The sequence below is a fragment of the Seriola lalandi genome, unplaced genomic scaffold, assembly GCF_002814215.2.
Source record: "Seriola lalandi dorsalis isolate HSWRI2012SDOR001 ecotype SW California unplaced genomic scaffold, Sedor1 jcf7180002054896, whole genome shotgun sequence".
Lineage (NCBI taxonomy): Eukaryota > Metazoa > Chordata > Actinopteri > Carangiformes > Carangidae > Seriola > Seriola lalandi.
Window position 1 is genome coordinate 531,766 of NW_019525448.1, and position 14,183 is coordinate 545,948.

Genomic DNA, 14,183 nt, shown 5'->3' on the forward strand with positions numbered 1-14,183 from the left:
CACCTGTTCCTCACCTTCCACCTTGTTTACAGTTACCAGCTGTAATAAACTGAGGAGACTGCGCCAATATCCAGAGGAGTGAAGTGTTAAGTATGTGCTGGCGTAATCTGACAGAATTTATTTAGGATGCAGATCTTTACTAAAGCTGTGCCTGGAGCAGCTGCCTGCTCCTGTCTTTACACTTAGCAGGCGTATTTGTACACATTCACGTACAGTAAAATCCACGCACACACGCTCACAAACAACTCCAGCGTGCATTTCACACATGCATGTTTTCTTTTGTGCAAAACACAACTGTGTGCACAAACATACACCGTGCATGTACAAATACACTTAACTTGTACATGTTGTACAGATACAAACACACAGGTGCTTGAAAGTGCGGCATTGCTAGTGGGTGTGGGTAAAGTTCCAGGAGATTAGCTGCAGAGAAAAGAAATTCAGTGGAACACAGAGTGCGCTTCCTCTGTTGTCATTTCTGTGTAAGAGCAGGGAAACAAATAACTCCATTTGATGTCGGCAGAGATTTTCATTTGTCAGCTATTATCAAAGTCCCACAGCCTAAACTTCAGCGTAAAGAGAACCAGGGTAGAGCGAAGGGCCTGAAACCCTTTGGGCAGGGAATCCAGGAGGAAGCCATTAGAGGAGCTTCACTGGAGAACTAGCCCTTCCTCCCACTGGCTTCACATCAGGGCACAAGATCATCCAGAGCACCCACTGTGCGTGACATCCAGGCAGAGTAACATGTCCTGCTCACCATGTGGAATTTCTCCCCTTGGCAGAAGTTTGGCATGAGCTATTCAGTCTTGTAAATTAGCCGCCTCTGAAAATAGGTCTTTAATATTAGAATGCATTCAGGGTTTTAGAATACTTAAACACGTGACTGTAGAGTAAATTACAAATGTATAGAATAAGAAAAAGATTGATGTTTCTTTTCTTGATATTTTCTACACCCTGATTCCTTTTTTTTCAGTGTTTTAGTTTCGCCTGTTCCTCAGCCTGATTTGCATTCAGTCTTTGACCCAGGCAGTAATCTACAATGACTCCCCCATAAGCCTCTGGCACATTGGGGAGATTGTTATAAGTTGTGACAAAAGACAAGAAGCGCTAGAGCAAAGTGAAGGTAGCAGGGGGGCAGTCTCCTGATTAGCTGAAATTGTCCTCTCTATTGTGACTTTAAATTGACTCTCACTTACACAGATTCATTTTAATGAATGTCGCTTTTTTGGGCAATATTCCTTGATTGAAAATGTTCTCCCCTGTTTGGATGATTATAAGAAAGCTGTACCATTGTTTGTACAGAGGAGAAATTAATACAGTAGAAATATTTACATTGGACACCAGCTGAGGCAGATAGGTACAGGTTTCTTCACATGATATTATATGTAGGTTTATGAGCTGCCAAAAGAGGCAGGATGGGGGAAGGGCAATGTAATGTAAATTAAAGCCCTTTTTGAAGGGTCTGTATAATTTCCAGAAGAGGGGGATTTGTTCATTCAGACCCATAGATATTCTTACAGTGAGTGTGATAAGCCCTTATGATTTGTGACAGGGTAACCTCTTTGGCCTTTGTTTCGAAATCTGATATTTACATCTGTATAGAAATCGTACGCTCCGCTTGCCTGCGAACTTTGCTGCCTGATATAACCGCAATATTTGCTGTGTCACGAGAACGCATTATCAAACGGCAAAATCACTGGGAATCCACGATTTTCACATGTCCAAGTGTGCACCCATTGATCTCAGATCTCACCCAGCTGCACGCCATAAATGTATGCTTGATATGTAAGCAGCAGAGCAGTTTGTGTGCATGTGCAAAAAGACACTTTGGCCCCTTAAAAGTGCACCGGTAAACAAGTTAATTTCAGCAAGGTTCATATTCAGATTGGAAAATGGAGCCCGATTAGCATATATGCAGAGAGGCTTTGCATGCTTGACATCCTCTCAGCCCCTCTGCTGGAAATAGCCAAGCACAAAACATCCTCTGATTACATTGATATGTAGATTCATGCATCTGCAAAGATTAGTTATTCATTAATGTATTTGCTTTGAATTCTCGGGTGAGTGTACCTCAGACAGAAGTCTAGGGCAAACCAAATGCATCAGAGGAAAAACGTCACAAATGATCACACAAAATCCACATCAAAAATATGCAGGTTCGGTGACCCACAACAACATAAACCCAATAGGGCATTGTGATTAAGAAAATCCTTTCACACTGGGGTTAAAAACAGAGAAACTATAAACATAATTATCAGCCTTTTCATCTTCACAGCAGAATTAGTTTTTCTTGCTCTAAGTGGGCTATGAGGATTAATCATTGCAGCCTGTGTGAGTTTATAAGCTGTAGCGTTCTGTCATCCTTTCATAAAAGCATCATGGATCACCAGTTTGCTTCTTCAGTGTCCTCTCTTGCGGCCACACTGCGAGCACTTTTTAACTTTAAAAATAGGCTCGCGACAGCCAGTGCCAAGAAATGCTAAACACCAAACAATATCCCCTTGCTCTGATCTGGCCACAAAAACAGAGCTGAGACTGAGCATGAGAAAAAATTGAATCAGATTCAATAATTCCATCTACATCAATTAATCAGTCAGCTGGTACAGAGCTGATGCATATGCACACCCGATGCACAGTGTCAGTTTATGGTCAGGTTTATTTACATGCTCCTTAATCACAGCTACAGAGCCTCATGTCATCCACATTATGAGATAGGAAGTGAAAATGACACTCCACACACCTTAGGGGGTGTTCCCTTTATTTTCCCATCAAGACAAAAAAAAGAGAAGCTGTCTGATGAACATGAGCTGACAAAATTAAAACTCAATTATACAGAGCGTGAGATTGCTTGGGTGAAGAACCAGGCTGTTCGGACATCATTGTCACTGCTGTCATTAAGGTCATCACAGGAATGAATGGGTGTTACACTGAAATATGTGACCCGGCCAATTCTCTGACGCAAAAATTTTAGTATTTTTACAAAATACTACAAAGACTGCATTTTCAGTGACAAAACACAGCTTTACTGGCAATACAACTGAAATTACTAATCATGCCACACAATCGATGGGTCACAGAAATCAGTGTGGCACAAGGATGTTGGAGGAAGAGGATGGAAAAAAGAAGTTCAGAAATAGGTCAGCTATTTTGAAAAAAAAAGAACATTTTGCACCCCACTAAAGCTCAGAAAAATTTGGAATTTTTTAGAGTGTGTGTACAAATATTGGAATTAAAAGGAAAAAAAATAGTTAAATGTATCACTACTGAAGCTGCTGGAAATAGCAGGCCCTAACCTAAGACTAATTGTGTTCTGCTAGATCGCTCCCAACTAATCAAGAGCTTCCTTCTCCTGTCCTCCCCTGCCGAAAATGATGATCTATGGCTCTTGTGGACGTAACACATCAGTTTGGGTTGTCTCGTTGGTGACTGGTTTTCATAGGTAATGATGCTAAATTACACAACTGGGAATAAAGGAGGCTAGTAAGTCATCCATCAGGGCCTAGTTTATATGAGCAGCCATTAGGGGCATTATTCAAACCCCAGTCCACTCAAACACAGCTTTCTGTCCCTAACCTCTCTTTCTCTTCTCCCCCCATCTCTCTCTCTCACACACACACACACACACACACACACACACACACACACACACACACACACACACACACACACACAGTTTGCCACGAGCTACTAGAGGGGACATCTCATTCTTTTATCCATGGCGAGTCATTGTGGTGGTGTCAGCTGGTGCCGTCTCTTTTATCACACTGGAAGCTAATGGAAGCAGCAACTGCAGGAGGTGGGGGGAGAAGATTCAGGCACACACACACACACACACAGACACACACACACACACACACACACACACACACACACACACACATACACAAACGCACACACACTGAAATACACACACACAGCCATAAGAGGTTGGGGAGATGGGGCGGGTGGGCACGCCAGGCCCGGGGCAGGAGCTGTTTTGTGGTGATGTTTTTCTTGCTTGCCGAGGCCTCTCTATCAGCTTGTGTTTCTGACACTCAAATAAACCACCAAGGAAGGGCTTCAGACGCTTTTCTCTCGTTCCCTTTTGATGTTTTTTTTTTTTTTTTTCTTTACTGTAGTGTTCAGTTCCTTTTTTACCCCCATGGTAGAGTTACGCTCGATGTCATCTTCATCCAAAATTACTGAGGGAAGGTTTTGTTTAATTTCACACGTCCCACCTGGCCTCATCCTAACTAAATGAAAAATTGAATCCAGCTATACAACACTTTGGATTTTTCTCACCTAATCCCTGCTTGAATTTTACTGGTCTCACATTTTTGTCATGTCTTTTGACTAGGAGAACTCTATGGACAGCCAGAGGGTTTATTTACGAGAGAGGAAACAACAGCCAATTACCGCAGTAGGACTAGATACATCTTTTGATAGGATAGTTGGGGTTGACCTAATTTCCTGTGTTGAGAAGCACGGGGCTGCTACTTTAAACACACATGCTATAAGGGACATATGGCAGGCATGTATTGTATTTATATTTTCTATAATTCTTTATTTTTTCAGTCTTTTTCTGTTTGTATAACATAACAATCGTGCTTTATCATGTGACACCATTTAGATACATATCATGTTTATATTATGTTTTACATTAGGCAGTGAGACAGTTAAAAATATACAAAACAATATTGTTTTACTAGACATAGTTTCTATTTTTAATATAATCGTCAGTATCTTCATTGTCATCATCATTTCGTATATTTCTGTAAGATATGTGCTTTAGCTTCTGTGATCAAAATATTATTGCAGAAAACAGCAACTCCATTTTTTCAACATTTAGACAATAACTTCCAATGTATTACAGACATTCACAGTTACATGTTTTACACGGTACAGTTTTACAACAAAGTTCCAGAGAAAACTGTGGTAGAGTAACTTTATACAAAATTCACAGGACATGAACTGTAGCCATTTCACATTTTCGCTCAGTTGTTTTGCTTTTCAAAGTAAACATGTTCTGTTCAACCAGATGCCTTTCACAGTAGCTGCCATAGAAGCAAACTAACATTGTCCTAACACGCCATGGCAAAAGTCTGGGGAAATTAAAGCTTTGTGCTTTTCACTAGTAAAGCAAAGACAACATAAACAAAAAGAGAAACAGACCGCTTGCTTACTGGCCTGCACTTATACATCTACATATGTATTGCTGAATACATATTGATCAAACTATAACTGATCATTACACATAAAGAAAAAAATAATGACTGTACTCAAACACAGAGTTGGTCCAGGTTTTTGTGCTCGCATACAAAGTGATATTTTGTATTTCTGCCCAGTCATGTAAACAGACTATGGCTTTGATGAAATTGGTGTACTGGCTTAAGGCCTTCTCTGTTCTTCTTCTTTTTTTTCTTTTTCTTTTTTTTCTCTTTTTGTTTGTCAGGAGACATTTCAGAAATCTTTCACTGATGTTCCTGAGGAAAGCATGCAAAACGTAAACAGGATTGACTGTCAGCATTAAGGGATAGTCGATGTTTGTAAATCACTTTTCTAACCCTGTGCTTTTTTTTTTTTTTTCTTGTACTTCTTTGTACCCTGTGCTTTGCCAACCGAACACTAAATGGCATAGTTTTTGCTTTTGTCTGCCTATTGATTTTGGTCCTCCATCACAACACATATAGTATAAAACATCCTAAAAATAATTCTAAAAATGTTTTGATCACATAAAAGTTTTCTCTTTTTTTTACTGAAAAAAAAGGAAGGAAAAAATAACAGTCTCTCTCACACACAAAATCTTTTGCAACAAATACTGGATTACTCCAGAGCTCCTAAACATGAACTTCTTATTGGCATTGTGCTTACTCAGAGCTCCCCATTTGCCTTGTGGCCTGTAGTTTACCTCACAGAGTGCAACATTTGGAAAAGAGACAACTGTGTGAGGTTTAGTAAACATCCACAATAAAATTGACGCCATCCCTTGCATTCTTCATGATGTCAATTTTGTTCACTACTTCATCTACTATATTCACACGGTATTTACTTGATTCATGAAGATATTTAACAAATCTCTAATCTATATCTCTATGTTTTTTTTTTCTTTTCTCACAGTATTACACAGTATGTTTACATTTTTTTTATTCAGATTTATGGTTGTATTTGTGAACACTAACAGTCTTTGATATTGTTTTCAGAATGTTAAACCAACAATAAGACATCATTGGCTTGGTTTTACAAATGCAGAAAAATTAAACATGGTTTGTAAAATCTGTTTTGATCACATATTTCCCCTGGAGGTAGGTGAATCAATTAAAATATTGGAAGTCCTTTGTAATGTTCTCTTTTGTCTACATGCTCCATGAGGGTTTCTTTGTTGTCTACACATTGGCCTCGGCATTGGTCAGGTTAGAGGTCGGGCTTGTTGGGTTCGGGGGGTTAACAGGCTCCGTCGGGCTAGCTGGGTTGGGCGGTGGGCTGGTCGGACTAACAGTTGAGGCGGTGGTGGTGGTGGTAGTGGTGGGGTTAGCTGGACTCGCCGTGGTGGCGGTGGTAGTGGTGGTGGCGGCGGTGGGACTAGTTGCCGGGTTCACCGGGCTGGCGGCAGTGGCCGGGTTAGCTGGTGGAGGAGCCGGGTTAGCGGGGGTCACGGGGCTGGTTGAGTTGGCAGGAGCCGGATTGGTGGGGCTGGCGGGGTTGGCGGGAACCGGGTTGGCGGGGCTGGCCGGGCTGGCCGGGCTGGCCGGGTTGGCAGGACTGGATAGGTTAGCGGTGTTGGTTTCCACCTGCAGCTCAGGTCCGTTCTCCTGACGCCTGGTGACTTTAGGAGGCTGAAGCATTATCCGAAGTCGCTGGGAGAGAAACACAACACAAATGAATGACGTCAGAGCACGGTTTAAATCTGGCAACACAAGCTTGCAACAAACAAACCTAACACGCAATTAACTTCTTACCTCTTTGTAAGTGCCCTTGAGTCCGAGATACATATAGATCATGTACCCTGGTATGAGAACCATGGAGGACAGTGCCATGAGCCAGCCCACTCCCTGACCCCAGCCTGGGAATACATAGTCTCCCAATGTGAGAGGAACCATTTGTACAGCACTGAACAAGAACACCCCCTGTGGGAGACATGAAACACTTTATGCATCCTGACACCACTGACTACAGGCAGCACTGTCTCAGCCTGACATGGCTGCAGGCAGGTAATATTGACTTTATTTATTGTTTCATTTTTCATGTCATGACTTTAGATGTACGTTTGTATTAGTTCAGAGTACTCACCGCGACAATGAGAGGGGTGAACACGACCCAGCACATCTTGAACCATATACACGGCTTGTAGCCAATCATCTCCTGGATGTTGTCATAGAACTTGTTCACACCTGCGAGACAAATGAATCTGTGATCAAAATATTCATATCCAATTTATTTCAATTTGCTGCCGGTCTGCCATGCATGATGATGAGGATGGTGAGGTGGAACACATGAGTGCTCATGACCTTGAGGCTGAACAGCGTTTGAAGCCACGCAAATATCTCTGGATAGGTGTGATGCTTTCTAACCTTCATATTTACCCCAACTTTTCACATAAATAATATTTCACTACCTTGGTTTGTTCATTTGTAATATTTAGTGATGTAAAATTTTGTTCCTATTTTTGCTGTATTCAATGAAACATTGATGATACACACCGTAGCACCAGGATATGGAGATGCATTCAAAGAAGACCAAGAACAGCAGACACATTCCACTGGCAGAGTAGTAGTCAAACAGTTTGAACACATAGAGCCCACCCTGGTTACAGAAAAATGAATAAGTGTTATAAAAAATTTAAAAAAAAGACTATATGCTGTGCCGATACAACATATCATACTCTAGTCATGTAGTTGCTGCCAAAAAGAGAACAAGTCAAGATTTAAATTGGCTCTTGGCCACTTCATAGATGCATGGATTTAACTTTTAATCACGTATCTCATCTTTCAATTCTCTTACTCATTTGTTTAACCTTGTGCCATTTATAGTCAGTGGTAAAGTAAGAGAGCTGCCCTGCTGTACCTGTGTGATGTTTGAAAGTCCGATCACATAGGACACCAGACAGACACCTGCGATGAAGATCTCTCGTCTATTCCTAAGAGCTCTGGGAAATTCATCCACCAGAGCAGTGATGAAGCCTTCAACAGTGCAGAACTGAAGGACAGAATCATAGAGAGAGCATTAAGCATAAATTTGCATATGTGCACTATATTTGCACCTTGCTGCTTGTATATTCTTCGATATATAGATATATAAATATATGATTTTAATACATAGAGTGTATTTATCTGTTGCTTCGTTCTAGCTTCTAGTGGCCTGTGAATATTTTTGCTATTTGTATTCTTTACCAGAGAAGCTGCATTTTAGTGGATAGGCTGACTGATGATAACAAATGACAGAATTGCATTTGTGTGCCTCAAACCATGGGACAAAAACACTAACGTAATCTTCTGAATGACCAAGCATCTAGTTCTTGGAGGCCATTTTGTTGATAGCTCTGATATGCAAAAGCGTTGTTGCTATGACATGGGGTATGAATTATAAACCTATAAATAGGGTTATAATTTCTTTTACTTTGAAGCGCTGGCGGTCATAGCCATTGTATAGCCACATGTATATGTGTTTCTCTAGTCCCTGTGGCCTTATTCGAACCCAAATATCATACACAAAGTAAAGAAACACAGACAGTGAAACCTGCGGGCACATGGAGGTGATAAAGTTGCATTAAAAAGACTTGACAGTTGATGTCAAAGCTCAGCTATATCTGTCCACAAGAAGCAAATTGCATGCTTATCATGCAGAGAGCAGGGGTGAGCTGCATGATATGTACCTGCATTTAAATATTTAGGTCAGCCCATGAGCAGATCATCTCCAAGCCCCTTACCTGGCTGTCTATCCCCAGCATGAGCAGCATGGAGAAGAACAGGATGGCCCAGAGAGGAGACACAGGCAACTGGGTTACAGCCTCCGGGTAGGCCAGGAAAGCTAAGCCAGGACCTGGATAGTAAATAGGAAAATCATATTTCATCAGGGTTACTCTCGTAGCACTCTGATTCTCACATAGAGGTGATGACAAAAGCTGTTTAGCAGTCACTATCAATGACAGTGCACCTTTCTCTGTGCAGGGACAGAACAATTACAGAAGAAAGCACAAATGCAATCCGTAGTTACCTGAGGCTGCCACATCGGCGATGTCTTTCTTTGTCACATGTGCCATGAAGCCAACAATAGAGAAGATTACAAAGCCAGCAAACATGCTGGTGCACGAGTTGATGCAGCACACAATGATAGAGTCTCTGGGGAGAGGAAATATAAAATAGGCATGTTGTCAAAGATTTAACTTGACTCATATTTATTTATTTTTTCTCTGTATTGAGCTACCCTGAAAACAGAGCCCACAGGAAAGACTGAGATCTAAAAGACTCGCTGTGAGAATGCATCGTGGCTATTATATTCCCTCTGATCATTCACATGTTCACCCAGTTTTATTGTTTATGACAAACATAAAGAGATTTAATCTAAGAAACAAAATTCTTGTATTTTTATTTTATTTTATATAGACACAGATGTAGAGGGATAGATCCATTTGAGACAAGCACAAATGAATGCAACTATTTTTATGTAACTGATTGTTTATGTGACCCAGAACCATGGGGCTGCTGGAGAAAACACTCAGGTTTTGCAATCATAGTTGTTTTTTTCCCCCCAGCACACTCGCTGCCAGAAAGAAACAGCCTTTCCCTGAGATTGTTATTATATTCATGCCAACAACTCACATTAATAAGCTCCTTTAAGAGCTCTTACAAAGTACTCCTGAATAAGGTCTTTAATATGGGCATATAATATAATAAAATAGCAGTAATTGAATTACTGACATTTTACACTGTTACGATTTGCACTGATATATTAAACTGAGCAGCACTCTCTGTCTCATAGATTATCTTCTATTGATGAATCATCACCAGTCTTACCTGTAAACATTGTTATTGAAAGGGTTATAACTGCCCAGGGCTATAAGAGACCCCAATCCCAATCCGTAGGAAAAAAAGATCTGGGTAGCTGCATCTAGCCATACCTGACAAAAGAAGACAAGCATTTAGCTGCGTGAGGCCGAGCTCTGCTCACTCGGGCGTGCAAGTACATAGGAGTGAATCATATAATAATATATCATTACCTCAGACTCTTTGAGTTTCTCAAAGTCAGGGGTGATATAGAACAGAATTCCCTCTCTAGCTCCAGGTAGAGTCACCCCACGGATGAAGAGAATAAACAGCATGAAGTAGGGATATGTGGCTGAGAAGTAAACGACCTATAAAATGTGAGACGGTTATCAGCAGGGTAACACCATTGCATCATAAGGATATATATGATGCTTGCACTATTTGTAATTATGGAATTCACCCACTATTCAGATATTCTCTGGAAGGTTATAAAGATTCTCTAGACTTTTTGGTCTCTTCCAGACAAAAAAAAAAAAAGAAAAAGATAAAGAGACCAAATATTCAGCAAAGAAATCACTGCAGCTTCACTTTGAATCAGTTCTGAATGTCTATGTGCATTTATGACACTGTGCAAGCAATTTGTGAGCAAACTGTGCAGGGGGATGGGGCTGTTTTGTGACCAAGACAAATTTTATTTGCCATGGTCACGTGATGCACAAGACTTTCGAAATGTGGCACCACAAGGGAGGTAAAACTGCTCCAAGTGGAGGGAGAGGACAAATCCAGATTGTAGTGTATGGCGGGTTGTTGCTCCTCCTATCATGAATCCACACTCAGTATAGACACTGTGTCAAGAGAATTGGAATTAGAAGAGCCACCATGAGGTAGAAGTAGGATTAGTGAACATGAGTGTTTGATGTCTCTTCTCTTACTTTAAAATCAATCTGGACAATGCTGCCTGCAGTCTAAATGATTGATGAGGTGATATTAGACTGATTAATATTGCATAGCTGTCTCATACTGCTCCTTATTGGGAACCAGTGAAGCATACGAGGGCTTGGTTATCCAAATCTGGCGTCTTACCTTCCCTGTCCAGCTAACCCCTTTCCAGATACAGAAGTACACAAGGATCCAGGCGATGGCCAGTGTTATTGCCAGTGGCACTCGGATTTGGCCTGGTTTTTCCAAGCCATCGGTCATTTGATGCATGTTGCGCCTACAAAGTCAGAGCGAGCAACAATAAGTCCATTGTACACATGGGGAAATAAGAATGCAGCAGAGGAGGCTGTCTTTTATGTATCTCGGTAAGGCATGCAGGATACTTTAAAGCTCTGCTGTTGTTGAAGTAAGAGAAAGCAGTCAATATCTTACTCCCAAAACTCCATTACTGCACTGGTGAGATTGGTGGTATCTGCAATGGAGTAGTTTGTATAACATTTCTCTGTGTTCCATGGATTGTTACATGAGCTCCATGGAAGATCCTGAAAAACAAAAATTACAGTTTTTTTTTCTTTGCTTTTCTGTCTTTTTAATTTTTTTTTTTTTAACCCCCTTACACATTTAGGGATTTAGAAATTTTTCACAGGTATCACAGGCTATAAATCCTAATAGAAACCTTGACCTTATGCTATTTTCAGCTTTTATGAAGCACTTGAGTACACTGTATAATACTTACAGTGGTGAAGGAGTTGTACAGGTAGTAAATGGCCCAAGAAATGATTACAATGTAGTAAATGTTAAGCCAGAAGGACAGGACAGCTGCTGCAAGGCCCACACCTATCATACAGAAATGAAACAGGCAGTGTAACTATCAGTGGGAATGTGTGTTATGTGGCCTCCATAAATCCTGAAAGTCATCATTATTTCTGTGAAAGCATCAAATACCATAAAGATATGTTTCCAGCATGGAAAAAAAAAATTCACTTAGGACTGGGATTAAGAAACAATTGTCCAGAAATATTTAAGTGCATTATACCTTTGAACATAGGAGCCAGTTTCCACACACCAAGCCCTCCAATTGAGGTGTATTGACCAAGGGAGCATTCCAGTAGAAACAAGGGGACCCCAGCAAATACCAGGGTCAAAAAATAGGGAATCAAGAAGGCTCCTGGATGGACAGAAGTAGATCAAGTTATGCATAAAAAATAATGATTAACCTCAAGCTGAAACTGCACCGACGCATTACTTAAAACACCACAGCACAACGTCAGTTAATAACGGCCGCAAATGTAGGTGATATTCATTCTGTTCATGTCATCGACATGGCCAATTATAGGTAAACTCGACTATGTGCATGGTGGGGGTGAATGGGGCCATGCAGATTTTCTCAAATTAGCTGTGAAAAATAATGTTTACCTCCACCGTTTTTTCCACACAGATAGGGAAATCTCCATACATTTCCCAGTCCAATTGCATAACCCACACACGACAGGAGAAAATCAAATTTTCCCGCCCATGTTTCTCTAGCAGGCAAATCCTTTTTCTGCTTTTCGGCTTTCACGTCCAGTGACTTGGGTTTGTCATTATTAGTGGCCACCTCGTTCAGTTCTGTGACTTGTCCATCCGTTTTGGTGCCGTTCGTCGCCATGTCTCTGGATTTGGCAGAGGTCCTGGCAGTCGGACGGGAGGCTTCAGCACCAGTCCACGTAGAAAGCAGCTTCGCGGTTTTTAGACCTAACCTTTGGACCAAATGTCTGGAGATGAAGCCTGTGCACTCACGGCTCGTCAGTCGCCGTTAACCTGGAAATCGTGAATAGAGCAATTGGTCGGTTTCTCAGGAGGCGCTGAAAATGTGGTGATTTATGAAGAAAATGTGGACACATTTTACTCTACATTCACATCCTCAAATAAAACAATATTCAATGAATTCAAACATACAATTAAATACAATTCACACATTGAAATGTGCATTCAAAAACGCAGATTAAAGCATCTCATGAACATTTGGCTCTCTGACAAAATTGTCATTCATATCAGACTCAAGAAACACCAAAAACCATCGATGACAAATTCATGCTGGACATGCTCCCATAACTGAGACAGATTGCGCGTAAATTAACAGTACTCCAAACCAGATCAGCACACACATGATAGCCTAAACAAAGTCTGCTGTTAAATGTACTGAAAAATCAGAAATGGGAAATTAACATTAACTACCATCAACGAAAAAAAGAGAAGAAAACTTTACAAATTACAGGATCCAAAACGTGCACTTCAAGCGCAAGACGCGCCATAGCAATAGCAAATAGCCTATGAGAATTAAGCATAATGAAGTGGAGTCCACCAATTACCACCTGCAGATTCTCCTGACACTTTATCCACATAGAGAACTGAGAGCAACGGGGATACAGAGATGTCTCAAACAAACTGGAACACTAAACGCACAGTGGAGACAAAGGGATGTCCAATGCGTAAAAGCTTTACGCATCAGGCTGCACAAATAGCCACCCCATTCTCTCCGATGAACTGAGAACCAAACGCGTTATTAAAAGGCATGAGAAAGACTCTCCACATTTGCACCATACAGTAGACTAGCAAACAGTGATCAATTCTGCATTTAATTGGCTGTAGCAAGTAGGTGCAGAGCTCATCATGCAGACCCCAGCAACATACTGATTGACAGTCTCATTCACACTCACTGTCGCTGCAAAGACAAAAAAAAGAAGAAGAAGAAATGAATCATGCATTAACCACATTCGTTTGTATGAAGGTTCAAACACGCACACACGCGCAGACAGACGCAAGAATTCAGCACCCAGTTTACTCACAATGAATCTGTGATCTGTGCCGCCGAGGATACGCTGCCTGCCACAAATCTCGAAACGAGGTATCCGTAGATTCCTCCCGTGGATGAAGTTGTAAACTCCCAATATTTCCTGGAACATAAATAGATTTTACTTCCATTAAAAGACTTAAAGGGACCATGCAGCGTTAGAGGTGTCCAAGCAGGAGCTGTCCAGCGGGGAGCAGTGCTGAAGACCAGGAGGAGGAAGAGGAGGAGGAGGAGGTGGTGGTGGAGGAGGAGGCTGAATCAACACGGGCAGCAGCCGCTTCGCCTTGTGCGACTGTCTAACATCAACAATCAGAGACTCAACTCCCATCTACACAGCCTCAATGTCATCTCAAAGTCGCCCCCCCTTCCCTCCTCCTCCTCATCTATAGGCTGCACTGAAATCGTACTTGCAGCGTGTTGATTTTTTAACATTTCAAATTGCCCCCCCCCCC

The 14,183-nt window shown here is 41.3% G+C and overlaps 1 protein-coding gene across 1 annotated transcript; it reads right to left on the reverse strand.

Moving 5' to 3' along the window:
• Positions 1–4,517: 4,517 nt before the first annotated feature.
• Positions 4,518–14,090, reverse strand: LOC111672209 (sodium- and chloride-dependent GABA transporter 1-like). The gene is made up of 15 exons (XM_023429560.2): positions 13,727–14,090; positions 12,315–12,698; positions 11,935–12,066; positions 11,635–11,735; positions 11,331–11,440; positions 11,043–11,175; positions 10,193–10,327; positions 9,990–10,093; positions 9,190–9,314; positions 8,903–9,015; positions 8,041–8,172; positions 7,677–7,779; positions 7,267–7,367; positions 6,936–7,103; positions 4,518–6,833 (listed from the first exon to the last, which is right to left on the reverse strand). Exons 2-15 carry the CDS (start codon positions 12,544–12,546, stop codon positions 6,363–6,365), a joined length of 2,160 nt encoding a protein of 719 aa, XP_023285328.1. The 5' UTR covers positions 12,547–12,698; positions 13,727–14,090; the 3' UTR covers positions 4,518–6,362.
• Between the last annotated feature and the right edge of the window lie 93 nt (positions 14,091–14,183).